The sequence below is a fragment of the Artemia franciscana genome, chromosome 15 (assembly GCF_032884065.1).
Source record: "Artemia franciscana chromosome 15, ASM3288406v1, whole genome shotgun sequence".
Lineage (NCBI taxonomy): Eukaryota > Metazoa > Arthropoda > Branchiopoda > Anostraca > Artemiidae > Artemia > Artemia franciscana.
Genome location: NC_088877.1, coordinates 1,361,253 through 1,387,459, shown reverse-complemented (window position 1 = coordinate 1,387,459; position 26,207 = coordinate 1,361,253). Strand labels below are relative to the sequence as shown.

General features: G+C 37.2%; 1 protein-coding gene across 1 annotated transcript in view; it reads left to right on the top strand.

Annotated features, from left to right (window-relative positions):
• Positions 1-26,207, top strand: part of LOC136036689 (bromodomain-containing protein 3-like) — a 131,461-nt gene that overhangs the window by 94,213 nt on the left and 11,041 nt on the right. Inside the window, exons 14-16 of the mRNA XM_065718999.1 lie at positions 15,449-15,480; positions 22,542-22,808; positions 25,542-25,670. Of these exons, the coding sequence (XP_065575071.1) occupies positions 15,449-15,480; positions 22,542-22,808; positions 25,542-25,670 (428 nt within the window). The remainder of the gene's footprint in view (positions 1-15,448; positions 15,481-22,541; positions 22,809-25,541; positions 25,671-26,207) is intronic.

The following is a 26,207-nucleotide window of genomic DNA, read 5'->3' as shown; positions in this document are numbered from 1 at the left end:
GGATGCAGTTTAGAATTATGTATCTTCATTGATATCTGCCCCAAAGTGTTTTCTCTCTTATATTTTCATTTCTGTCTTAGTGTTTCTTGGAGTTGAAACGATTTCAATATTTAAAAAAGGAAAAGAATCTATTCTGTATTTCTTTGGTATGTGTTTCTTTTAACTTCTTTTGTTTCCCACTTACTAGGGAATGTCATAAGTGTGTAGTATCACTCTTGTCTATAGTCTCTTCTGATGGAAATTCCATAGTAACAAATATATAAAACATTCATATTATAAATAAATATGGTATGATATTTCCTACTTAACTTACGTTTCACTTAATATTTTTGTTTCATTTTTAGCACTATCGTTACATTTTCTGCCTACACACCTATTTAAAACATTTGCCTATTGTAATTTCTGATATATATATATATATATATATATATATATATATATATATATATATATATATATATATATATATATATATATATATATATATATATATATATATATATATATGTACACATATGACGTTTAATACTATAAATATAGAAACACGTGAACAGAGGAAAAATAGACATCAAATATCATGCTATTTCAAAAGAGTCCTTCAGAAGAAGCCCTAGACAACGTTGTTATTTTTTGTGTTTTGTTTAATATTACTATTATTTTTTCTTTATTTGTTTGGTGAGTGCTGAGAACTGTGTCTTGTTCGGGCTTGATCAGAAAAATGATACATATTTGTATTTAAAGTCGACAATGTTGCCATGTTGCCGATTCATCTAATCTGTTAAATCTATTTTGTCTTCTTATCAAGGCACGGTTCGGCGCTTACCACCATTTAGCCTATTCAGTTTTGGTAAAGGTAATACGACTAAAGGTCATATCTGACATGTTTCAAACTTCTGAGGTAATTGCCTAAAACTCTTTTCCAAACTTCACCTTAAAGGGTGGATCAGGAGGATATATCAGGAGGGGGGAGGAGGCAATATCAGGAAGATCACTGTGTGCACATACATTCAAACTTTGAACATTAGGGGTTAAACAAAAGAGTTTATTCCAGTTTTTATCCAATATTTTGGTTTATTGTCCTGCCGATCTTCCCTTCAAATCCAATTTTTTGGAAATTATTTCGGGAATTTGGAAATACTATAGACCTTTATGCGTAATAGTGATGTTTTTGTTTTTTTTTTTTTTGGTCCTGTGTTTATTCTTCTTTCTCTCTTTGGTGAGTGCTGAGAACTGTGTCTTGTACGAGTTTGATAAGAAAAATCATATTTTTGTATATAAAGTCAACAGTATTGCCATGTTGCTGAATCATCTTATCTGTCAAATCTATTTCGTTTCCTTGGCAAGGCACGGTTCGGCACTTATCACAACGTGTACAATTTTTGTATCTTGATTTAGATTAACATCATTTGTTCCGAACCTTGCATTGCTGAGCTTTATTCGAGCAAGAATAATTGTGCTATATTTGAAACAAATTAAGAATTTGCTGAAGTTACAACTAATTTTATGGATCAGAAATAAATATTGAACGATAATATTAATTTAATATTTGACTTATATTAATGTATTAATAAATTGATTAATTTTATGGTAAAATGATTATTCGGTTAAAGATTAATTAATAATTGCCCATTAACATAAAAAGATAATCAACAAATAAGAAATTAGTTCAAGCAAGAGTAATTAAGCTTACTAGAAAATAAGGTAACTTAAAATTAATGATTTAACTAATAATAATTTAAGAATAAATTGTTTATTTTAAACAAATAATTAGAATAATTAGTTAACTCATTTAAATGATATTTTAAAATGATATATAGTTAATTAATTGATGAACAAATATGAGAATTGAATTAATTGATTATTTTTAAAGATAATTACAAATCAAAAAATTATTTGAGCATGAGTATTTATCCTTTATTTGACGATTTATTTTATATCAACTGTAGAAGTCAATGAATTAATGAGTTAGAAACTAATATTCAAGTATATAGAATGATTATCACATAATTAACCCGGATTGAGTGCTATATAGTTCTTAGCTAAAAGATTTAAAGTACCAAGGACATTAAAAGAAAAATATGTACTTGCCCTGGACCCATCTTAGATTCACACTTATAAACTGCTATTTTCTAAAAATTTTCTTTTGCTTGCATAAAGAGTATTAACATTTAACCCCACGTTTCTTCATGTTTATTTTCACTCCACTTTTTTCTCTTTTTCTTAGTTTGGTACCCTCCACTACTAAAACTGCATTCTTTCATTAAAAATTTAATTTTTTACTTTTACTTATTTTTAAGATATATATATATATATATATATATATATATATATATATATATATATATATATATATATATATATATATTGTAATGTAAGTTTCTAATTCTTAGTTGAAAAACCCAAATTTGATCTTCACTGTCCTTGGTGCTTTTAGATTTCTATTATTTTTTTTCGGAATTGAAGTATAAAGCCCTAAAGACTTGAATAAAGTTCGGTTTTCTTTTCTACTTGTTTATATATTTTTTAAATGTTGTTACTTTGTTTGTAAATAAGACCATTATATATTTCGCCTGATATTTGATTGCTAGTTTTAAAGCCATTTTAAATGATAAGGTTAAAGTGCAAAATGCTTGGTGGTAATATTTCTCGTATTTTATATGATTTGGCAATGTGCCAGTGAAGTTTTATTGAAGTTTTCATTAAAATAAAAGACAATTTTTTAATAACTCGTTTTGTCAAGACACGGTCTCAGCTATTTATTAGGTGTATCTAATGCGTTTAAATCTCTTTATGTACTCCTCTCTTTCTCATTTTTATCTCTCTTTCTCTCTTACTCACTCCCCTATCTGTAGATGCCTAACTATGCTAGCTTCAGGATATGTTTCAAATATCAGTAACAGAATATGTATAATTTTTAAGCCAAAATCACATGCTAGCTACTGCCATTACTACTTATAACTACTTACCACGTAGTTATTACCACTGTAGCACCAAGCCGTCTGAGGCCCCTCTTCCGCACAAATGTATTCAAAGATTCACTCTTCATTCCCACCATTAACTTTCAGTTATCTTTCCTTATGACATATCTCCAGGCGATTTGGGAACAGCCTGATGTTCTATGTATATACCCCTCCCCCCCCTCAAAAAAAGACTTACGCATCGCTTTGAAATGTGCTGTTAATTTTTAATTAACAAGCTATTTTTTATGCTTTTTGTCATTGATCAGCTTGTCAAAAACATAGAGCTTAGTGTTATTAGTCTAAAAATAGTTCTGTTAGAAAAGTTTTAATTTCGACCCTCCAAAAAAAAATATATAAATCAATGCCAATGGAAGGAGAAAGCAGATTTTCTTTGTTAATAACAATTTTAAATTGAAATAACTCTGAAATAAAAAACAAAGAAAGAAGTACAATAAAGAAGTAAATGAAAAAGAAAACAATTGTTGATGTATCTTAACAAAAAGGCGAGGAGGAATTCCTCACAAGGGCTAATCCTTGAAATTACTCATAGAATTTAAAGTCCGCAAAATTTCCAATATTTACATAAAATCTATAGAAAAAACCTTATCTCGCCTGTGTAATAAGAGGGGATAACGTTAAAAAATTGTTTCTTTTTAATTAGTTCGAAACTTGTAACTTCCTTTCCTAGGCACAGATATATAAAAAATTTATGGGGGTGGGGGGTTGAATTTAGACTCCTTTTTCACGGTGGTTGATAGAACATCAAAATAAGTTTTACCGGGATCTAAAACAAATAAAATTGTTTTTTTTTTTCGTGTCTTCCGTTGAATGAATTTAGGAGCAAAAACCAAGCATCCGAGTATTCTCTTCTAGTTCCTACTATATAAAAAAAAACAAGTTTTTTTTTCAAATAAAGGTAAGGAGCAACATTAGCACTTAAAACGAACAGAATTTATTTTTTAGTACTTAAAAAAAGCTTCTTAGTGTTCTAACTAACCGATCCATGTTTTCTGGAGTCGTTCTTGAACAACTGGGATAAAAAGTAAAACATAAGCGTAAAAAGCTAGGTCTTGAGGAGGGGGCAACCCCCCTCATATATGTAATAGTTTCTGTTCGTTTTAAGTGTTAATCTTGCTCTTTCATTTCAGTTGAAAAAAACTTGTTGTTTTATGGCACTTGGTATCTACGAAGTGTCATATTGCGATTGCAAATTCTGTCGGTCGGTCTGTTGGTCTGTCTGCCAGTCCCAGTTTTGCTAGTTTAGGCACTTCCAGGCAAGCTATGCCGATAAAATTTGGAAGGCGTATCAGGTACCAGACTAGATTAAATTAGAAATTGTTGTTTCCCCGATTCGACCATCTGGGGGGGGGGGGACGGTTAAATCGGAAAAATTAGAAAAAATTAGGTATTTTTAACTTACAAACGGGCCATCGGATCTTAATGATATTTCATATTTAAAAGGATATCGTGTCTCAGAGTTCTTATTTTAAATCGTGACTGGATCCAGTTACATTGGGGGGAGTTGGGGAGGGGGACCCAAAATCTTGGAAAACGCTTAGAGCGGAGGGATCGGAATGAAACTTGGTGGGGAAAATAATCAGAAGTCCTAGATACGTGATTGACATAACTGGAACGGATCTGATCTAGTTGGGGGAATTGGGGGGGGGACTAATTCTGAAAAATTAAAAAAAAATGAGGTATTTTTAACTTAAGAAGGAGTGGTCGGATCTTAATGAAATTCCATATTTAGAAGAACCTTGTACCTCATATCTCTTATTTTAAGTCCCGACCGAATCCAGCGTCATTGGAGGGGGGCGGAAATCTTGGAAAACGCTTAAAGCGGATAGACCAGGATGAAACTTGTTGGGAAGAATAAGCACAAGTCCAAGATACGTGACTGACATAACCAGACCGGAGCCGCTCTCTTTGATAGAGTTGGAAAAATTAGAAAATATGAGGCATTTGTAACTTACGAATGGGTGATCTGATCTGAAATTAAGTTTGATATTTAGAGGGATCTTCTGCTTTAGAGCTCTCATTTTAAATCCCGACCAGATCCGGTGACATTGAGGGGATTTGGAGGGGGAAACTGGAATTCTTGGAAAACGTGAAAATTGAGGTATCTTTATCTTAAGAATGGGTGATGGGATCTTAATGAAACTTGATATATAGAAGGATCTCATCTCTCAGATGCTCCTTTTTAATTCGAATTGGATCCGGAGACATGGAGGGTTGGAGGGGAAACAAATCTTGGAAATCTTGAGGGAGCTGGGGGGTGTTAATTTGGAAAAATTGAGGTATTTTTAACTTAAGAACGGATGACCAGATCTTAATGAAATTTTATATTTAGAAGGAACTCATGTCTCAGAGGTCTTATTTCAAATCCCGACCAGATCTGCTGACACTGGGGGGAGTTGGAGGGGGAAACTGGAAATCTTGGAAAACGCCTAGAGTGGAGAATTTGGGATGAAACTTGGTGAGTAGAATGAGCAAATGTCTTAGATACGTGATTGACGTAACCGTACTGGATCCGCTCTCTTTGGGGGAGGTAGATGGTGGGATTCAGTGCTTTGGCGAGTTTGGTGCTTTTGGACGTGCTAGGACGATGAAAATTGGTAGGCGTGTCAGGGAGCTGCACAAATTGACTTGATAAAGTCGTTTTCTCCGATTCGACCATCTTGGGGGGGGGGGGCTGAAGGGAGAGGAAAAATTATAAAAATGAGGTATTTATAACTTACGAGTTGCTGATCGGATCTTAATGAATTTTGATATTTAGAAGGATCTCGTGACTCAGAGCTCTTATTTTAGATCCCGACTGGCATTAAGTCTCTGATTTTCCTTTTAAATCAATCTATTGATCCTTAGAATTTTGCTAGAGCTCATGCCATATGAGCTCTTGGCTCTTCCGATCTCGTCACAAGTGCCATATGAGTTCTTAGCTCTTGTTTTTGTTTAATTTCTGATCATTTTTATGGCACTTGGTATTAACCAAGTGACAAATAGCAATCGCAAATTCTGTCGGTCTGTCTGTCGGTCCCGGTTTTGCTACTTTAGGCACTTCAAGGTAAGCTAGGACGATGAAATTTCGCAGGCCTATCAGGGACCGAACCAGATTAAATTAGAAATAGTCGTTTTCCCGATTTGACCATCTGGGGGGGAGGGGAGTGGGGGCCTGTTAATTTGGAGAAATATAAAAAATGAAGTACTTGTAACTTATATAAGTATCTCATTTCAGGGTATCGTATCTCAGAGCTGTTATTTTAAATCCCGACAGGATCTGGTGACATTGGGAAGGGAGTTAGGAGGGGGAAACCTAAAATCTTGGAAAACACTTAGAGTGGAGGGATCGGGATGAAACTTGGTGGTAAAAATAAGCACAAGTCCTAGATTCATGAGTGACATAACCGGAACGGATCCGCTCTCTTTGGGGTAGCTGGGGGGGGGGGGGTTAATTCTGGAAAACTAGAAAAAATTGAGGTATTTTTGACTTACGAATGGGTGATCGGATCTCAATGAAATTATATATATATAGAAGGATATCGTGTCTCAAAGCTCTTATTTTAAATCCCGACCGGATCTGGTGGCATTAGGGGGAGTTTGGGGTGGGAGAACCCAAAATCATGGAAAACGCTTAGATTGGAGGGATCGGGATGAAACTTGGTGGTAAAAATAAGCAGAAGTCTTAGATACGCGATTGACATAATTGGAACGGATCCTCTCTATTGTGGGGGGGGGGGGGTAATTCTGAAAAATTAGAAAAAATGACGTATTTTTAACTTACGAAGGAGTGATCGGATCTTCATGAAACTTCATATTTAGAAGGACCTCGTAACTCAGATCTCTTATTTTAAATCTCAACCGGATCCAACGTCATTTGTGGGGGGGGGTAGTTGTGGGGACCGGAAATCTTAGAAAATACTTAAAGCGGAGGGATAAGAATGAAACTGGTTGGGAAGAATAAAAACCTGACTAAGATACGTGACTGACATAACCAGACCGGATCTGCTCTCTTTGGTGGAATTGGGGGGGGGGGGAGTAATTTGAAAAAATGAGGTATTTGTTTCTTACGAAAGGGTGACCAGATTTTAATGAAATTTGATGTTTAGAAGGATCTTGTGCTTTAAAGCTCCAATTTTAAATGCTGACCAGATCCTGTGATATTGGGGGGAGTTGGAGGGGGAAACTGGAATTCTTGGAAAATTGGGGTATTTTTATCTTACGAATAGGTGATCTGATCTTAAGAAAATCTTATATTTAGAAGGAATTCATGTCTCAGAGCTCTTATTTCAAATCCCGACCAGATTTTTTGACATTGGGGGGAGTTGAAGGGAGAAATCTTGGAAAACACTTGGAGTGGAGGAATCGAGATGAAGCTTGGTGGGTAGAATGAGCAAATGTCCTTGATACGTGGTTGACGTAACCGTACTGGATTCGCTCTCTTTGGGGGAGTTGGGGGGAGGGGTTCAGTGATTTGGCGAGTTTGGTGCTTTTGGACGTACTAGGACGATGAAAATTGGTAGGCGTGTCAGGGAGTTGCACAGATTTACTTGGTAAAGTCGTTTTCCCAGATTCGGCCATCTGGGGGGGGGGCTAAAGGGAGAGGGAAAATTACGTATTTATGATTACGAGTGGGTGATTGGATCTTAATGAATTTTGATATTTAGAAGGACATGTGACTCAGAGCTTTTATTTTAAATCCTGACCGGCATTAAGCCTCTGATTTTCCTTTTAAATAAATCTATTGAATCTTAGAATTTTATTTGAGCTCTTAGCTCTTGTTTATAATGCTGGGAAATCCGGCTCCCTTCCACGGAATAATCCTATAAATAGTCCAATTCCGATGAAAACTTACCACGGACAATTATCATTAGCATCTTCATATGCAAAATGGAGTCGGCAAATATGAAGTACGAAAAATAAAACAATGTTGTACAGGCATTGTGGCAAATTCCCTTAGTGCAAAATTTCACCTGAAATTTTACCCCCCCCGGAAAATGCACTCTCCATGGAAAACTCTCCTTGTAGGAAATTCTCCAGCAGAAAATTCACCCTCCTCCCCCCACCCGAAAAAATGGATGCATACTTCCCAATACAAATACCATACATAAAGAATGGGTCGATTTTATAACTTTAAGACATTTCCCAAGGAGCCATAGGGGTTCATATTATCTCTAAGGGCATAGTTGTTGGAGCTTTTAACTATTTTGAACAAAATGGCTGTCTCAAAATTTTGATAGAATTACTTTGGCGAAAAAGGGGGCTAACTGCCCTCCAATTTTTTGTCACTTAAAAAGGGCACAAAAAGTTTTAATTTCCGTTTGAACGGGTCCTCTCCAGATATCCTAGGACCACTGGTTTGCTACGGTCACCCCCGGAAAAAAAACAATTAAACACGTATCCGTGATCTTACTTTTGGTAAAAAAAAAATGCAAATTTCCTCATTTTTGAAGATGAGGGCTTGAAACCTCTATATATGGGTTCTCTGATCCGCCGAATCTGATGGTGTGATTTTCATTAAGATTCATTAAGTATTTGGGGGGCGCTTCCCCCTTTTTTGAAAATCTGGCAAATTTTCTCAGGCTCATAGCCTTCGACGGGTAAAACTAAACTTAATGAATCTTATATATCTGGAGTCAGCATAATAAATCAATTCTTTCGATACCTTTATTGATTTTAAAAATCTGTCCTTCTTAGTTTCGGTTACTATCGAGCCCCGTCGCTCCTTACTCGTAGTTCATTACCACGGACTGTTTGATAGAATTAAGTTTTATCTATTTTTTGAGTAGATGGTGTTAAAACCGGTGTCTCGTGAATTTCAAGTTTTGCCGAAATTAAACTTACAAATTAGAAAATGTAATATATTCGTGTGAAAATAGATACATAAAAATATTAAGGTATTTCTTAAAGAGGTTTGGCGGCTAAGAAGGAACGGACAGGCAAGGAAGATTGAAAGTAATGCAAAACAGTTTGGCACAGCAATTGTTTCATCGTAGTTTTAGTAGTGATGGACAGCATGGCTTATTGGACAAGTTCTGAATAGCTGTAGTGAGAAACATTCAGAATATTTGGAATCCGATTTTTGCTTTTTGGATTCACACATTCATTTTTTTTCTTTGTAATTCGAAAAATACAAATTATAATGACGCAGCCAAAAAAAAAGCACAATCGTGAGATGGAGATACCAAATAACTGTAGAAACGTGTTTACATTAAATTTGAAATGCATTTCACAGTAAATACAATTTAGTTTCAAATCTAATTTTGGGTACTACAAAAAGTAAGTGAAAAGCTGTCCTTTCTTAAAAAGTTTTTATTTCTCTTTTTCTAAAAAAAAGAGAAAACATAGGTAAAACATGTGACATGCTTTTATTCAACGCTAAATCTCCCTAAATATCTTTTTTTCCTAAAAGTAAATATAGACTATCTTTGTTTAGGCATCTATGCTGGAATTCTGGCGAAATTTGGAGAATAACATCTTTATCTCCCTTTGTGAAAGTGGAAAGGTATCTGAATAGCAAATGCAATCAAGGTACCAAGGAAACCAACCTGAAAACTATTTTCACCCTTTGGACGCATTTTAGGTCTATTAATACCTCGAAACCGCGATTTTAGAATATTTTTTCTCGGGGTTGTTTCAAAACTGTGACGATTTTTGGGTAGTGTATCTTTGCCAGTGTTTCTACTTTGCATAGCAAAATAAATAAGCAAACTAATTTGTTAAATTTGACAACGCTTGTTTGTCGAAAAAATCAAATATCAACAATCTATTGATACAACCTCTAGAGATGCGTCTACAGAAGGCTAGACCTTCTGTAGTTATTTGGTACCATAGGTTTTACCCTATTAGTTCTTTAAAATTCCAGTTCCAGATTTTTCCCAGCATTTTGAAATACGTATGGTTGTTCAGTTTTCTGTGTGGTTTGTTCTTTAAAGAATATCAGAGGAAGATTTACTGAGATCTAAAACAAATGAAGTAGAATTTTAAGTCTAATTGATTTTTTTTAGAGGAATCCTTCGGAGAAATGTTTAGGGGTGAAATTTCTTTGATGGTTAGGATTCAAATGTGGCGTAGCACAAAGGTTTGCCCAATCTCTCTCTCTCTCTCTTCAGCCTTACATGACATAACCATGATATAAACATGAATAGTTTATAATTAAATATTTTTTGAGTCCACGGTAGCACAATATGAGTCTGCTCCTTAAGCCAATGATCAATAATGAAATTTAATGATATCTATTGCTATTTGGACTTTAAATCATTAGATAATACAAAGAATTTGTCGATTTTTTGTATTTTAAGGGGAAAAAAAGCTAAAATTGTAACACTTTTTGGTTATTTTCATAGGCAATAGTGCTGCCAGTGAAAAGGGTTTACAACCAACCCCATCCCATACCCTTTTTATGGCACTTGATATTAACCAAGTGACATATAGCAATCGCCAATTCTGTCGGTCTGTCTGTCGGTCCCGGTTTTTGCTACTTTAGGCACTTCCAGGTAAGCTAGGACGATGAAATTTGGCAAGCGTATCAGGGACCGGGCCAGATTAAATTAGAAATAGTCGTTTTCCCGATTTGACCATCTGGGGAGAGTGGGGGGCCGGTTAATTCGCAAAAAAATAGAAAAAAATGAAGTATTTTTAACTTATGAGTGGGTGAATGGATCTTAATGAAATTTGATGTTTCGAATGATATTGTGTCTCAGAGCTTTTATTTTAAATCCCGACCGGATCTGATGACATTGGGGGGAGTTGGAGGGGGGAAACCTAAAGTCCCGGTTTTGCTACTTTAGGCACTTCCAGGTAAGCTAGGACGATGAAATTTGGCAAGCGTATCGGGGACCGGACCAGATTAAATTAGAAATAGTCGTTTCCTGGGGGGGGAGGAGTGGGGGGCCGGTTAATTTGAAAAAAATAGAAAAAATGAAGTATTTTTAACTTATGAGCGGGTGATGGGATCTTAATGAAATTTGATGTTTGGAATGATATTGTGCCTCAGAGCTCTTATTTTAAATCCCGACCGGATCTGATGACATTGGGAGGAGTTGGAGGGGGGAAACCTAAAATCTTGGAAAACACTTAGAGTGGAGGGATCTGGATTAAACTTGATGGGAAACATAAGCGCAAGTCCCAGATACATGATTGACATAATCGGAACTGATTCGCTCTCTTTGGGGTAGTTGGCGGGGGGGAGTAATTCTTAAAAATTAGAAAAAATGAGGTATTTTTAACTTACGAAAGGGTGATTGGATCTCCATGAAATTTGATATTTAGAAGGATATTGGGTCTCAAAGCTCTTATTTTAAATTCTGACCGGATCTGGTGACATTGGGGGAAGTTTGGGGTGGGGAAACATAAAATGATGGAAAACACTTAGATTGGAGGGATTGGGATGAAACTTGGTTGTAAAAATAAGCAGAATTCTTGCATACGTGATTTACATAATTGGAACGGATCCGCTCAATTAGGGGGGGGGGGGGTAATTCTGAAAAATAAGAAAAAATGACGTATTTTTTACTTACGAAGGAGTGATCGGATCTTCATGAAACTTCATATTTAGAAGGACCTCGTAACTCAGATATCTTATTTTAAATCTCAACCGGATCAAGCGTAATTGGGGGGGGGCAGTTGGGGGGACCGGAAATCTTAGAAAATACTTAAAGCGGTGAGATCAGGATGAAACTGGATGGGAAGAATAGAAACCTGTCTAAGATACGAGACTGACATAACTGGACCGGATCTGCTCTCTTTGGTGGAATTGGGGGGGGGGGTAATTTTGAAAATTGAGGTATTTGTAACTTACGAAAGGGTGATCAGATCTTAATGAAATTTGATATTTAGAAGGATCTTGTGCTTTAAAGTTCTAATTTCAAATTCCGACCAGATCCTGTGAAATTCGGGGGAGTTGGAGGGGGAAACCGGAATTCTTGGAAAACATGAAAATTGGGGTATTTTTATCTTACGAATAGATGATCGGATCGTAATGAAATTTGATTTTTAGAAGGAATTCATGTCTCTGAGCTCTTATTTCAAATCCCGACCAGATCTTTTGACATTGGGGGGAGTTGGAGGGGGAAATCTTGGAAAAATACTTGGAGTGGAGGAATCGGGATGAAGCTTGGTGGATAGAATAAACAAATGTCCTTGATACGTGATTGACAGAATCGTACTGGATTCGCTCTCTTTGCGGGAGTTGGGGGGAGGGGTTCAGTGATTTGGCGAGTTCGGTGCTTCTGGACGTCCTAGGGCGATGAAAATTGGTAGGCGTGTCAGGGAGCTGCACAATTTGACTTGATAAAGTCGTTTTCCCAGATTCGATCATCTAGGGGGCAAAAGGGAGAGGAAAAATTAGAAAAAATTAGGTATTTATAACTTACGAGTGGGTGATCGGATCTTAATGAATTTTGATATTTAGAAGGACTTTGTGACTCAGACCTCTTATTTTAAATCTTGACTGGCATTAAGCCTCTTATTTTCCTTTTAAATCAATCTATTGATTCATAGAATTTTGTTAGAGCTCATACCATATGATCTCTTGGCTCTTAGCTCTTCTCGCCTCGTCACAAGTGCCATATGAGCTCTTAGCTCTTGTTGTTATCGCCCCTTCAAAGACACCCGATCATGCTTCTGCAGATGATATGGCTGTAAGGTGTAAAGTTTACCCTTTGTTTACATATAGGACATTGTCCTTGGGAATGGGGGCATTTTTGATCCTCGGTTTCCAGAAAGGCCACGGCTGTTAAGGCTGAGTTTTCACGGAACGTTGAAGCGAGTGTTTAATTAAATCAAAACACGCTATATGCCTACATGTTGTCAAATGGACGTATCAGCATTATTTCAGGAACGCCTTGGGTCATTAAGTTGAAACTTTCAGGGCATAATGAGGGGAATGTTCAACTGACCAATAGGCAATACGTGCGTACTGCTGTGACTAGCACTAGTAATGCTAAGGGTGTTAAGGTGAAAATTTCAGGGAATGTAGAGGAGATGTTAATTTAAATCAAAACACAACATGTGCATGTAGGTTATCTAAAGGGTGTGTTTTGAATATTTCAGGAACTACTTAGAGCATTAAGTTGAAACTTTCAGGGCACTTTGAGAGGGTTGTTGAACTATCGAAAAGGCGAAGTGTGCTTACTACATTGCTAGTACTACTGTTGGTATATTTAAGGGCAAGGTGAAACCTTCATGGAATGTTTAAGGGGATGCTGAACTGAATAAAGATACGCTATGTGCATCTAGGTTTTCAAAAGGGCGTATCAGCAATATCTGAGAAGCAGATAAGGGTATTAAAATTTAAATTTTCAGGGAACGTTGAGGGAGATGTTTAACTAACCAAAAGGCATTATGTGCTTAACACTGCTGCTACTGTTATTAGGGCAAGGTTTATAAGGGTAAAACCTTCGGGGAATCTTGAGGGGAACAAAAATTGAAGGCTTAGGGTATAAGGTGTACCTCTTAGCAGGTATTGAGGGGATGTTGAACTAAATTAAAAAGCACTATATCCATGCAGGTTGTCAAAAGGGTGAACGAGTAATACCACAGGAACACCTTAGGGTATTAGGATAAAACTTTCTGGGCTACTACTACTACTAATTTCATTGCAGCACCAAGCCACGCGTGGCTGACACAGTTACGCACGCTCTTCCTCCGTCCTCAATCTGTTCAAAGTTTCCCTCAGTACACCCTCCCAAGAAGTTTCCATTTCCCCTTGTCTATTTATTCCTGTATCTGTAAGTAAAATTTACCCGAGTCACTACTATGTCCATCAGCCGGTTATAAAGTGGCATATAGTTCTATGACTAATATTCTACATTGTTTAGTAATAAAATGAGCGACTAGCATTATATTGTAAATACATTCCCGACCTATACAAAACTTCGCAGCTTCCTCATTCATTATGAGCCCTACTCCCTGCGTATATACCCCATCTGTCCTCCCTGAGTAAATAAATTCCATATCACCTAATTTCATAATTCCTACCCCCTGGGGTATGTGTTTCTGAAGCTTCTAATAAGTACAGTTCAAAGTGTCAGAATTTGTAAGTCAATATTCATTTTTAACATCGTAACATTCCAAGTTGTAATTTTCATATCCTTGAAATTATCATGGGTTCAGGAAAAGCTTGTTCCATAACTGGTGCAGACGTGGACTAACATATCTTGTTAATTCTACACGAAGTGGCTTACAACCGGACAGCAAGTAGTCTTCGGGACATCCAGTTGAATGGCGACTTTGTGCAGTCCTGAATCCATCTTGTCGCAACATAGATTTCCACTCTTGGCGACGCGCTTCTATCAACAAGAGTCGATATCTTGTACAGACAATCTCAAGCCTATTACCTCCGATTCATTAAATATTCATGTCTACAAATATTATGCTACCACGGGAATCATAATAGGTAACTTAGCTAGAAAGAGGTTTTTCAATCCACCAAAACAAAATAATCCAAGAAGATTTATGCATCCATCACAATCCAGGTTGTCAAAGGCCGTATCATTAATATCTCAGGAACGGTTGACGATATTAACTTGGAACCCTCAGGGGTACTGCTTCTACTACTATTACGCTATTGCTACTTACACTACTGTTACTACTATTGAACTGAATCAAGAGAATTTAAGTACATCCTGGCTGTCCAAATGGAATAAATGCAATATGTCAGGAACTGAATAGGGGATTAAGTTGAAACTTTCAGGGAAGGTTGAGGGGTATGTAAAATTAAATGAAAAGTCACTATGGGTATACGGGATATATAGTTGGTATACTGTCATAAGGATGTATTAGCAATATCTCAGGAACGGCTAAGGATATTAAGTTACTTCTATTTAATTAAACCAAAAGGGTTTAAGTGAATCCAGATTGTAAAAATGTAAAGATAATATGTATCCAGATTGTCAAGAATATGTATTTCAAGTATCCTAGGAGCAGCCAAGGGTGTTCTGTTGGAACTTTCAAAAGATGTTGTTGGGGACATTGCAACGGGTAAAATTAAGTTAGAACTTTCAGGGCATATTGAAGGGCTGTTTAACTGAATGAGGTCCTTAAAAGTTCATATCTGCAATATCTCTGGAATGGCTGTGACTATTTGTGACTGTGAATACTTGCAACTGCAACTCATTGTGACTCAGACTACTTACGACTGCGACCGTTCAGAACTGTCATTGTGACTGCAGCAATTACTTATGTCTGGAATTAATTACGACTGCTGCGACTGTGATGGCGACTATTTGATACAGCGACTGCGAATGTGGCTGCTTATCACTGCGACTATTTGGATTATATCTAGACATACTGGACAAACGTTTTTAAATAAAATTGCTGGCGCAGTAATGGGAGATGTATAATTACTGGAGATCCGAGAAATTGGAGATGGAAGCCCTGTTGGGATTTACTCTTCTAAAGGGTCACTTAGATTGGTCATTGCACTGCATTGTCAATATAGGACTCATAATATTCTAATTTCAAAAGTAATAATTTTCTTTTCCTTCCAGGTGGAGGCTTGAAAAAGAAGAAAAAACACAAGGTAAATACATTTAATATTTGTTCTTCAAAAACTTTTATGTGTCTGGTTTATATAACGTCGAGGCTTATATATATATATATATATATATATATATATATATATATATATATATATATATATATATATATATATATATATATATATATATATATATATATATATATATATATATATATATGTATATATATACATATATTACATTTATTTATATATTTTATATCTTCAAACGAGCAACTGTGTATATATTTATTTATTTATGTAGGAATTGTTTCTTGAAACCGACTTCTTTTTTTTTTGGAAAATTGTCACCCTGGGTTTTTCCGGCCTAAAAAACGATATAGATAGGATAGGTCATGAGTTTGAGGAAATTTGTTTAGAGCCTCAATGGGGGGGGGGGAATCATATGAGTAACGTCATGTTTATGAGCACATTTCAAGAGCATAAATTACACCATTTTCCCTCCAGGAGTAGTCTTGTCGTTGCTAGTATCTATGACGCATGTGAAATTACAAAAAGTGACAAATGACTCTGAACAGCTAAAGAAAAAGACATGGAACAAGAAAAAGCAAAAATCATACTGAGTTGCAAACGAAAATCTTGCACGACGAAATTTGTGGTTAGAAGACAAAGGAAAATTACATGGAATGAAGGGATGTGTTAATATAGCATGTGTGAGTCTCTGAACGATAAACAAGAAAGAGGTGTTGATTTTAGTATCTATGACACGCGCAAAATCTCAACAGCTATGGCAAAAGGTATGGTAAAAAGTTTGTGGTATTGATGCGAGAAAAAGAAGGGCAACGAGATCTGGGGATGGAAGACATGCGACAACTAATCCCAAATGAAAATAACGAACAAAGAAATCTGCGGTTAAAGTATACGCAGCGGAGATGATCACATCGAACCGTAAACGATATATGCGGTTAGAAGAGAAACAACAGTAAGAATCACAACGAGTCCCAAGAGAAAACAAATCCTATAAAGCAGATGATTCTTTTATGCATTAACAGGAAGGAGTTTGATGCCTTAATAAGAAGATCGTATTAGACAATCAAACATATACAAGCCTGCTGCATCCTGGTGCTGGTATCCAGGATTTTGTTCTTGGGGGAGATGGGGGGGCTAAAAAAGGCTGTTTTTCGGGGGAAGGACGAAAAACTTTAAAAAACACATCATTTTTTATTTTCGTTACATTGTTACGACTTGGGCGAAAACCTCGTGGGGGAGGGGGGATACAAAAGAGGGTTTGTAGCACTAGTGATAGAGTTAGACAAAAAAAGGAGTAAATAAACAACCAACGAAAAGAGAGGTTAAAATCAACAAACACAAACATAACTGTATACTATATGAAGAGGGAAAACCACTGGTGGTTGAGTTTTCTAGCGGTGGATTTGAAACCTTCCACTCTTTTATCAATAATGTTTGCAGGCAGAATCAATTTGAATTTTTGTGCCAGAGAAGAATTACTGGTCCAAGGAGGAAGCTGCAGCGGATACTTGGCGACTTTAAAATGGATTTGGTTAATATTTTTTTTTATTTGAAGCAGAAAAAAAATTTCAAATCGAAGACATAGCAAGATGATGGGGCCCAGTTAGACTGTTGTATAAAGTCTGGAAAGGTGAAACCGACTAAGATTTGTGATATAAGATGCAAGCGAAGCATGTGCAATTCGAATCTTTTGCGAAGTTTCGAATTACAAGCTTGATGTTTTCTATCAGAAAGCGGAATAGATGTTTCAGAAATTTCAAGTTGCATGTCAGAGTTATCCTTAAGATTGAAAGTGATTGCTACAGTTTTAACAACATTAAAATTCAGACCGATTTGTTGATACTGATGCATCACTGCATCAGTACTGATGCATCACTGCATCACTGCTGATACTGATGCTTAGACTAAAATGTTTCAGAAAAGTTCAAGTTGCATGTCAGAGTTACCCTTAAGATTGAAAGGGATTGCTACAGTTTTATCAACATTAAAATTCAGACCGATTTGCTGATATTGATGCTGGAGTTTAGAAAAAGTTCTCTTGCTTCCCGAAAAGGTGCGACTTAGATTCAAAATATCATCCGACTTACATTCATATAATTCAGACGCATAAAAAACGTCTAAAAGTTTTTAATAGTATAAGGTAAAATGTATATGTGTGTGTACATGGGTTTATTTACATAAGTATTAGCATATGCATATACGAGCTTAAACGCCTTCAAGGATTATTTGCTCTTTTCAAAAAATTTTGTGTTATGATCTGTTCTTTCATTATTGGTTTTTGAAATTTTGTATTGACCTACAGCCTATTCGTAAGCCACACTGAGGTTGGTGATTTCTTCCCGTAATGTACTCATTGCCTTTTCTTCAATGGGGAATTGAAGGTAACGCAGCGAGAGAACAACTTCAGATAGAGATGTTAATCAAGGCTCTTCGGCCTGATCTTCGTCATTATCGTCTTCCTCGGGTGTATCCTGTGGGGCAGGGATATTGGATTACTCACATGAACGCATTAGATTGCTCCTGAATGAGACAAAACAATGCGTATTCTACCCATATATTATCTGCAGGTGGAATATTCCAAATCTCTTCTTTTTATCATTCTTTTTACTGGTCTTAGAGCCACTTTAGTTTCTCAATTTTATATATGGGAGGATTCTCGGAGGGGGAGTTTTCCTGGCAGAAATAAGCATAGAACCCGTCAAAGGTGCCCTAAAATGGGTGTTCGTTCTTTTTTCGTTTTTCTATGAGATCATTCAAATTGAAATAAATCAAATTGTTTATGACGATACTCTATAAAGGATTACGATTTTAATGACAAAGAAAAAAACTGTCCATTTTATGGAAAATATACAATTCTAGAATTTTTTTAGTAATTGAAATGTATTCCGCTTAGGTATTTAATGAGGAGAGTCCAGATTTCATTTCACAAAGTAAATTCAGTTTTCTTGGCCGTTTCCGCTAGAATATTCTTCATTTCTTCTGCGTCGTGAAAAGTTCTGTGATTATTTAAATTTGCAAGTTCAATGTCGGAATCTCCGCCATAAATTTTTAAAGGTAATTTCTCAAGGGAGAAAAACTCCTTTCAGCCCTGCTGATTGAAATCGGCAATTTATAGAAAATCTTTAAAATTACATGAACACTGGAGAACACTGGAGAAGCTATCATCGCAAGCATTTGGGGCTTCCACTGCATTTTTTGGTAAAATTACATTCTCTGGACCGGGTTCACAGCCAGACACCAGTTGTGCAAACATGTTTCAAAAGCAACACATAGCTATCCCCGCGACAGAGGAATAGAGCCAAGATCTTTCCGCACTGATTGGCGGAATAGAGCAAGGATCTTTCCGCACTGATTGGTGGAATAGATCCAAGATCTTTCCGCACTGATTGGCGGAATAGAGCCAAGATCTTTCCGCACTGATTGGTGGAATAGATCCAAGATCTTTCCGCACTGATTGGCGGAATAGAGCCAAGATCTTTCCGCACTGATTGGCGGAATAGAGCCAAGATCTTTCCGCACTGATTGGCGGAATAGAGCCAAGATCTTTCCGCACTGATTGGCGGAATAGAGCCAAGATCTTTCCGCACTGATTGGCGGAATAGAGCCAAGATCTTTCCGCACTGATTGGTGGAATAGAGCCAAGATCTTTCCGCACTGATTGGCGGAATAGAGCCAAGATCTTTCCGCGCTGATTGGCGGAATAGAGCCAAGATCTTTCCGCACTGATTGGCGGAATAGAGCCAAGATCTTTCCGCACTGATTGGCGGAATAGAGCCAAGATCTTTCCGCACTGATTGGTGGAATAGAGCCAAGATCTTTCCGCACTGATTGGCGGAATAGAGCCAAGATCTTTCCGCACTGATTGGCGGAATAGAGCCAAGATCTTTCCGCACTGATTGGCGGAATAGAGCCAAGATCTTTCCGCAATTATTGGCGGAATAGAGCCAAGATCTTTCCGCACTGATTGGCGGAATAGAGCCAAGATCTTTCAGCACTGATTGGTGGAATAGAGCCAAGATCTTTCAGCACTGATTGGCGGAATAGAGCCAAGATCTTTCCGCACTGATTGGCGGAATAGAGCCAAGATCTTTCCGCACTGATTGGCGGAATAGAGCCAAGATCTTTCCGCACTGATTGGCGGAATAGAGCCAAGATCTTTCCGCACTGATTAGTGGAATAGAGCCAAGATCTTTCCGCACTGATTGGCGGAATAGAGCCAAGATCTTTCCGCACTGATTGGCGGAATAGAGCCAAGATCTTTCCGCACTGATTGGCGGAATAGAGCCAAGATCTTTCCGCACTGATTGGTGGAATAGAGCCAAGATCTTTCCGCACTGATTGGCGGAATAGAGCCAAGATCTTTCCGCACTGATTGGTGGAATAGAGCCAAGATCTTTCCGCACTGATTGGCGGAATAGAGCCAAGATCTTTCCGCATGGATTGGCGGAATAGAGCCAAGATCTTTCCGCACTGATTGGCGGAATAGAGCCAAGATCTTTCCGCACTGATTGGCGAAATAGAGCCAAGATCTCCGCCAATCAGACCGCACTGATTGGCGGAATAGAGCCAAGATCTTTCCGCACTGATTGGCGGAATAGAGCCAAGATCTTTCCGCACTGATTGGCGGAATAGAGCCAAGATCTTTCCGCACTGATTGGCGGAATAGAGCCAAGATCTTTCCGCACTGATTGGCGGAATAGAGCCAAGATCTTTCCGCACTAATTGGCGGAATAGAGCCAATATCTTTCCGCACTGATTGGCGGAATAGAGCCAAGATCTTTCCGCATTGATTGGCGGAATAGAGCCAAGATCTTTCCGCACTGATTGGCGGAATAGAGCCAAGATCTTTCCGCACTGATTGGTGGAATAGAGCCAAGATCTTTCCGCACTGATTGGCGGAATAGAGCCAAGATCTTTCCGCACTGATTGGTGGAATAGAGCCAAGATCTTTCCGCACTGATTGGCGGAATAGAGCCAAGATCTTTCCGCACTGATTGGCGGAATAGAGCCAAGATCTTTCCGCACTGATTGGTGGAATAGAGCCAAGATCTTTCCGCACTGATTGGCGGAATAGAGCCAAGATCTTTCCGCACTGATTGGCGGAATAGAGCCAAGATCTTTCCGCACTGATTGGCGGAATAGAGTCAAGATCTTTCCGCACTGATTGGTGGAATAGAGCCAAGATCTTTCCGCACTGATTGGCGGAATAGAGCCAAGATCTTTCCGCACTGATTGGCGGAATAGAGCCAAGATCTTTCCGCACTGATTGGCGGAATAGAGCCAAGATCTTTCCGCACTGATTGGCGGAATAGAGCCAAGATCTTTCCGCACTGATTGGCGGAATAGAGCCAAGATCTTTCCGCACTGATTGGCGGAATAGAGCCAAGATCTTTCCGCACTGATTGGCGGAATAGAGCCAAGATCTTTCCGCACTGATTGGTGGAATAGAGCCAAGATCTTTCCGCACTGATTGGCGGAATAGAGCCAAGATCTTTCCGCACTGATTGGTGGAATAGAGCCAAGATCTTTCCGCACTGATTGGCGGAATAGAGCCAAGATCCTTCTGCGCTGATAAGCTGTCGAAGCACCGGAGGTCTACGCCTAGTCTAAAGATGTGTGTTGAAATCCTTCTATGGGTAAGATACGACTCCGCGCAACTAGTGTCTATATAGGCTGTGACTGGGTTCTATAGTACATGAGTCTCATTCGACTGTAATCTTGAAGCTGTCTATGGCAAATAACTTTCATAAAGCTGAACAAGTTTTATAAAACTCCACAATCTTCGGGAGAACCGAGTTTACTAGTAGAAAAAGGCTCCCCATACTGTAAAGTATATATTTATGGGTTGTGTAAACCTATTTGGTAGTGTTTGCTAGGTAATCTGCAAAAGAATTCATAAGAAACGATAATCAGAATCGCACTAATTTTGTTGAAGGTTGGTAAAAATTAAAAAAGGATCTTAAGAGAATAAAACTGTAGCCTATTTATTTGACGGAAAGACAAACAACACGGCTTAAAATCAATTGGTTTTGAAAGGGGGAATCTTGTTAATTTTTTTTTTACCATGATGAGAAAAATTTCAGGACCTTTTTGGGGGTAGGGGTAATGGATCCTAGGAAAGGTCTTAGCCCTCTAACCTCCCCCCCCCCCCAATGACTGAGTCAAGAGTTTTAAATAAAATAAACAGATTAAAAAGAAACATTGAATGTTTCTATTTCTACAGAATGGGAAATTTTTGATTTTACAGGAATATATCAAGAGAAAAAAGAAGAAAAAAACAAATCTTCAAAATATCTATTATTAATCAAATACGTAGTTTGAAGCAACTAATTTATCAGCATTAATTTTGCGTAAAAACCGAAAAAGATAAGTAAATCACCGAACTGCCAAATTGTCTGTAAAATTGAGCATATAATTTTTTAAGCTTCGGCCCCCAGTCCCCTCCAGTAAGTAATCTTTTGATCTTTCCTTCACTATGCCATTTGACACAAAATGACACTACTAATAAATTATAGCAGCAAAAAGAAATCCTAAGGACTTGTGCTGCAAATTCCTGTTATGATTTATATCTCACAAATATATATATATATATATATATATATATATATATGTGTGTGTGTGTGTGTGTGTGTGCGCAGAATCTCCCAGCCCCCTGAGTTGAGGCTGTGCTAACATATAAATATAATTGTAAAGCGGAACCATTTTTTAGGAATCAAATTTACCATGAACTCAGTGTCTTTCTTTAGGGTGGAGGGTCTTTTCTATGATTTACAATTATTGTTGTGGTCACGGGTTATCTCAGTGGATATGGACGCCCATACAAAACTTTTCCCCATATAACGTTACTTTTCCTCCACCCTCCACTTTTTCTAATGTGAAACAAACGAAGGTGTACAGGGGTGAGTGCTCCTCCCCCAAACGAATTGCCCAGACCGATAACATTATTAATTGATAATGACGTTATTTAACCGTTATGACCCCTAGTGGTTTTAAATTGAATACTTGTTGGGTCAACAGTTTTGTCTGGGGGGGGTGTTTTCTTCAAGATTTACAATTCCTTATGTTTGTTTCAGAGAGAACCACCAGTATTGATACCCATGCAAAGCCTATCCTCTCATACGGTACCTGATAAAGTTGAATCCTTGAAACTCTGTATTGAAGGTAACTCCAGTAAACCCCTCACAAATGGTGTCAACAGTAATGGCAGAGATTCTAACCCTAATCTAGTCAGCTCTAGTTCTCCTAGTACTAAGCCAACTTTCGGTAATAAGTCGAGTGAAGAACTTGTGGAAGAACTAATGGGTGAAGCAGTTGTTGCATCTGCTCCTACATTATCTGGAGTGAGTCTTTTTCTTTTATTTTCAATTTTTCTGTTTTTTGCATTTTTTTTTTTTTTTTAACTCGAGTTCTTTGGAATTGGCCGTTATTTATTCAATTAGCCAAATTAGCCATTTTGTCAGTTTTGTATCTAAGAAGTAAAAACATTAGTGAAACAGTTAAAGTGCCAAAGACAGGAAAAAGAAACCTTTTATGCTTCCTGGCCCATCTTAAATCTACTGTAAGACCTAAAAAAGGGAAAAGAAAACAGTATTTCTAAGAGCAAAACCCTTTACAAATAAGAATTCTAGGTAATAACCCTGTTTGAACTCCCTAAAGTGTATTATTCAGGCACTAAAAAGCTTAAAGTTAAGAAAAAGTCACTGTTGGGAGATTTTGACCTCAGATTCAACTTGACCGTACAAAAATTTATAAGATAACATCATTGTAAAATGCAAAAAGCTTTGAAATACAATTTCTCTAAAACGTGAGTTGCATGGTGTGTTGCCTATAAATGATGTTGAGGTTTAATATATGGAAAATATTCAGTTTTTTGCAAAATTAAGCTTTTTTAGACAATATCAAGTTATATTCTACTTCGACATACAAATATGTACAAGATTAGATGATTTTAAAGAAGAAGAGCCACTTAAATCAAGACCGTATCCAGGGGATGGGGTAGGGGGTTTGAACCCCCTCCCCCTGAAATGTTTGTCCGACTCGAAAAAACGTAACAAACATGAATATAAATATATTTGATCATTTTTAAAGTTTTTGTAACCCTCTCCCCCCCAAAAAAAATTTTTGTACCCCTCCTCTCTTATACCGAAAAAAAAACCCTGTATACGGCCCTGACTTAGATATAAAATTTCTAGGCAAAAACCAAATTCCAAGTTGTTAAAATTGATCTTTCAGTCCAATAAAAGGCTCAAATCAAAGATTATAGGTAACTTATAAGAATGGGAACTGGTGCTACACTCCGCAAAAAAAAAAAAAAAAAAAAAAAAAAAAAAAAAAAAAACAACGCCATCTAGTGTTCGATTACACTTGGTATTTTTTCCAGCTCTGTCATCATTCTTATGTCAGGAACTGAGATCGGACACCTACTAAGACCCTAATTTTACCAATGGTACTAATTAAATTTATTATTCTTATTATTAAATGAAAAAAAATGCCAAGTGTCGCCAAATGTTAGATGGCGTTTTTTTGTCGACCTTATCGCCAGTTCCAATTCTTATAAGTTACCCATACTCTTTGACTCAGAGCTTAAAACAAAACGAGTCTTTTTGGATTCTTGTTAACAAAAAGTATAAAGTTTCTCCATTTGTATTTTTACTCCTTTTAAATTTTCGTTTACAGTCCTATTAATATGCATGCCTTCTTTCGCATTCTTAGGGTAGCATGACAATTAAATGACAATTGGATGACAATTAGACCTGTTGAGGACTTCTAACGTCTTTAATTTTTGTAAAGTCTGTGTAAAGTGTAATAGTATTTATTTACATATAATACAGTTTGAACAATGAACGCCCACATGATGAGGACAGAAACAGAACTAACTATACAAATGGAAACTTGTCTCTTATATTCACTTAAACCCTGAAACTTGACCTTCAAATGTCAATAATGATATTAGTGTTCTAGGTAATGGAAATCTGGACGTTGAGTGAAACTGAGTTAATTTTAATCCATTATTGAAGCAGGTTAAAAGTATTAATTCATAAAGATTAAACTAGCGATACCCCGGAACCATAAAACTATTGTCATCAAAGTATCAAATCTTTGAATTTTTTAAAACTGACCTTGGGCATTCAACCATTAAAAGCCTCATAGCTAAAGAACGAACCGTTGTGGTGAGTTTTTGATCTCAGTCTCAACTTGAGCTTATATAATTAATATGATATCATCATTATTTTGTTCTATTTTGTTTTGTTCTACATCATTATTACAAGGAAATTTAATCCCCCGGAATAATTTTCAGATCAGAACTGAGTCGCCCGCTGGACGTAACTGAGTCACTAACGTCGCTGGAGTTGCATTTTTGTGGGGTTTGTTTGTTGCATTATAAGGTGCTTAAGGAATTTAAAATTCTATCAAGATGGGCCCAAATATTGCGAGTTGACGCAAGTCGTCCAAAAAACTATACAAATGAGAAAAGATTAAGGTGACGCAATTTTGTTTTCAAAATTGGATAAAGCAACGCTTGTATCACAGAAAGCAGCACTTGCACCACAGAGGAAAGTGGTTACAATGTGGAGTATTGGAAGGAGTTGGATTGGAGTTGGAAAACGTGAAGGCGGAGTCGATTTGAAGTGCTCAGCCTTATTGTGTCCCAAAATCTTTAAACGGGGAAGATAGAAGCTCGCATAACTGTATTTATTTACACTATCTCTCCCAACAAATGTCAAAGATTCTGTAGACACTATAGAAATATCTGAGGATAATCAGCGACTCCAGGTTTCTAACCCCCGCCCATTTGGACACATGACTGCAAGTTTGGCGCGCCAACCACTTGGCTAGTGCGGCCACTCCCGGCCGGAATCAGAGAATCAGGAGATAGGTTCCTGCGCTACATCGATTATTGTCTGCATGCAAGGTTTAAGTAATACCATATAAAGTGTTTTATTGACTTTTCAACCATGGCTTAAATTTGAGTCTAGGAAACCTTAGGTAGGAACATGACCTGTTATTATTGTCTGGAGGTGCTTTTAATAGTAACGACATCATTATAATAAGGTTTATATTTTACTTTGCAGATAAAAAATGTAGCATCATGGTCTTCGTTGGCCCAAAATATGGCTGGATCTACTCCGGGTGTTTCTGGTGCTGTGTTGAAGGATACGTTTGAACAATTTAAAAAACAAGCCAAGGAGAAACAGGATAAAGTTTGTGTTCTTTTTTTTTATCTGTGCTTGTCTCTCAGTCACTGCTTCCACTCTCTAAGAATTTTTTCGAGTTCCCATGAATGAGCTAAATTACATGAGCCATGAGCCATTCTTGTGTGCACCTTTAGAAGAAGTACTTTAAATTTCTCTTTTCAACGGCATTTGGATTAAAATTGTTTTTCTTTTTTACAAGTTCCATGCCACTTTTACGGCACGAAAGTAACTCGTGATTTGGCCCTTGTCCCCGAAAGCAAATTGAGCTTCACGACTCCACCAAAATTAACGTTTGTAAATGTGAAGATGTCGACATTAAACATGTATTTTTAAATTTATCAGTGTATTGGTGCCAGAGATGTCCTCCAGTGCATAGTTTCTGTGCTGATGAGTGCATTAACGTAAACGTTCTTAGAAACACTGAGCTTTTTTTTATAATCAACATTTGTCAACATATTAGCCGTCCTAGCCGAGTCGGTTGGTGCGCTGGATTTGGGATCCTTTGTCTGAAAGGACGCGGGTTCAAATCCCAGTGTAACCAAT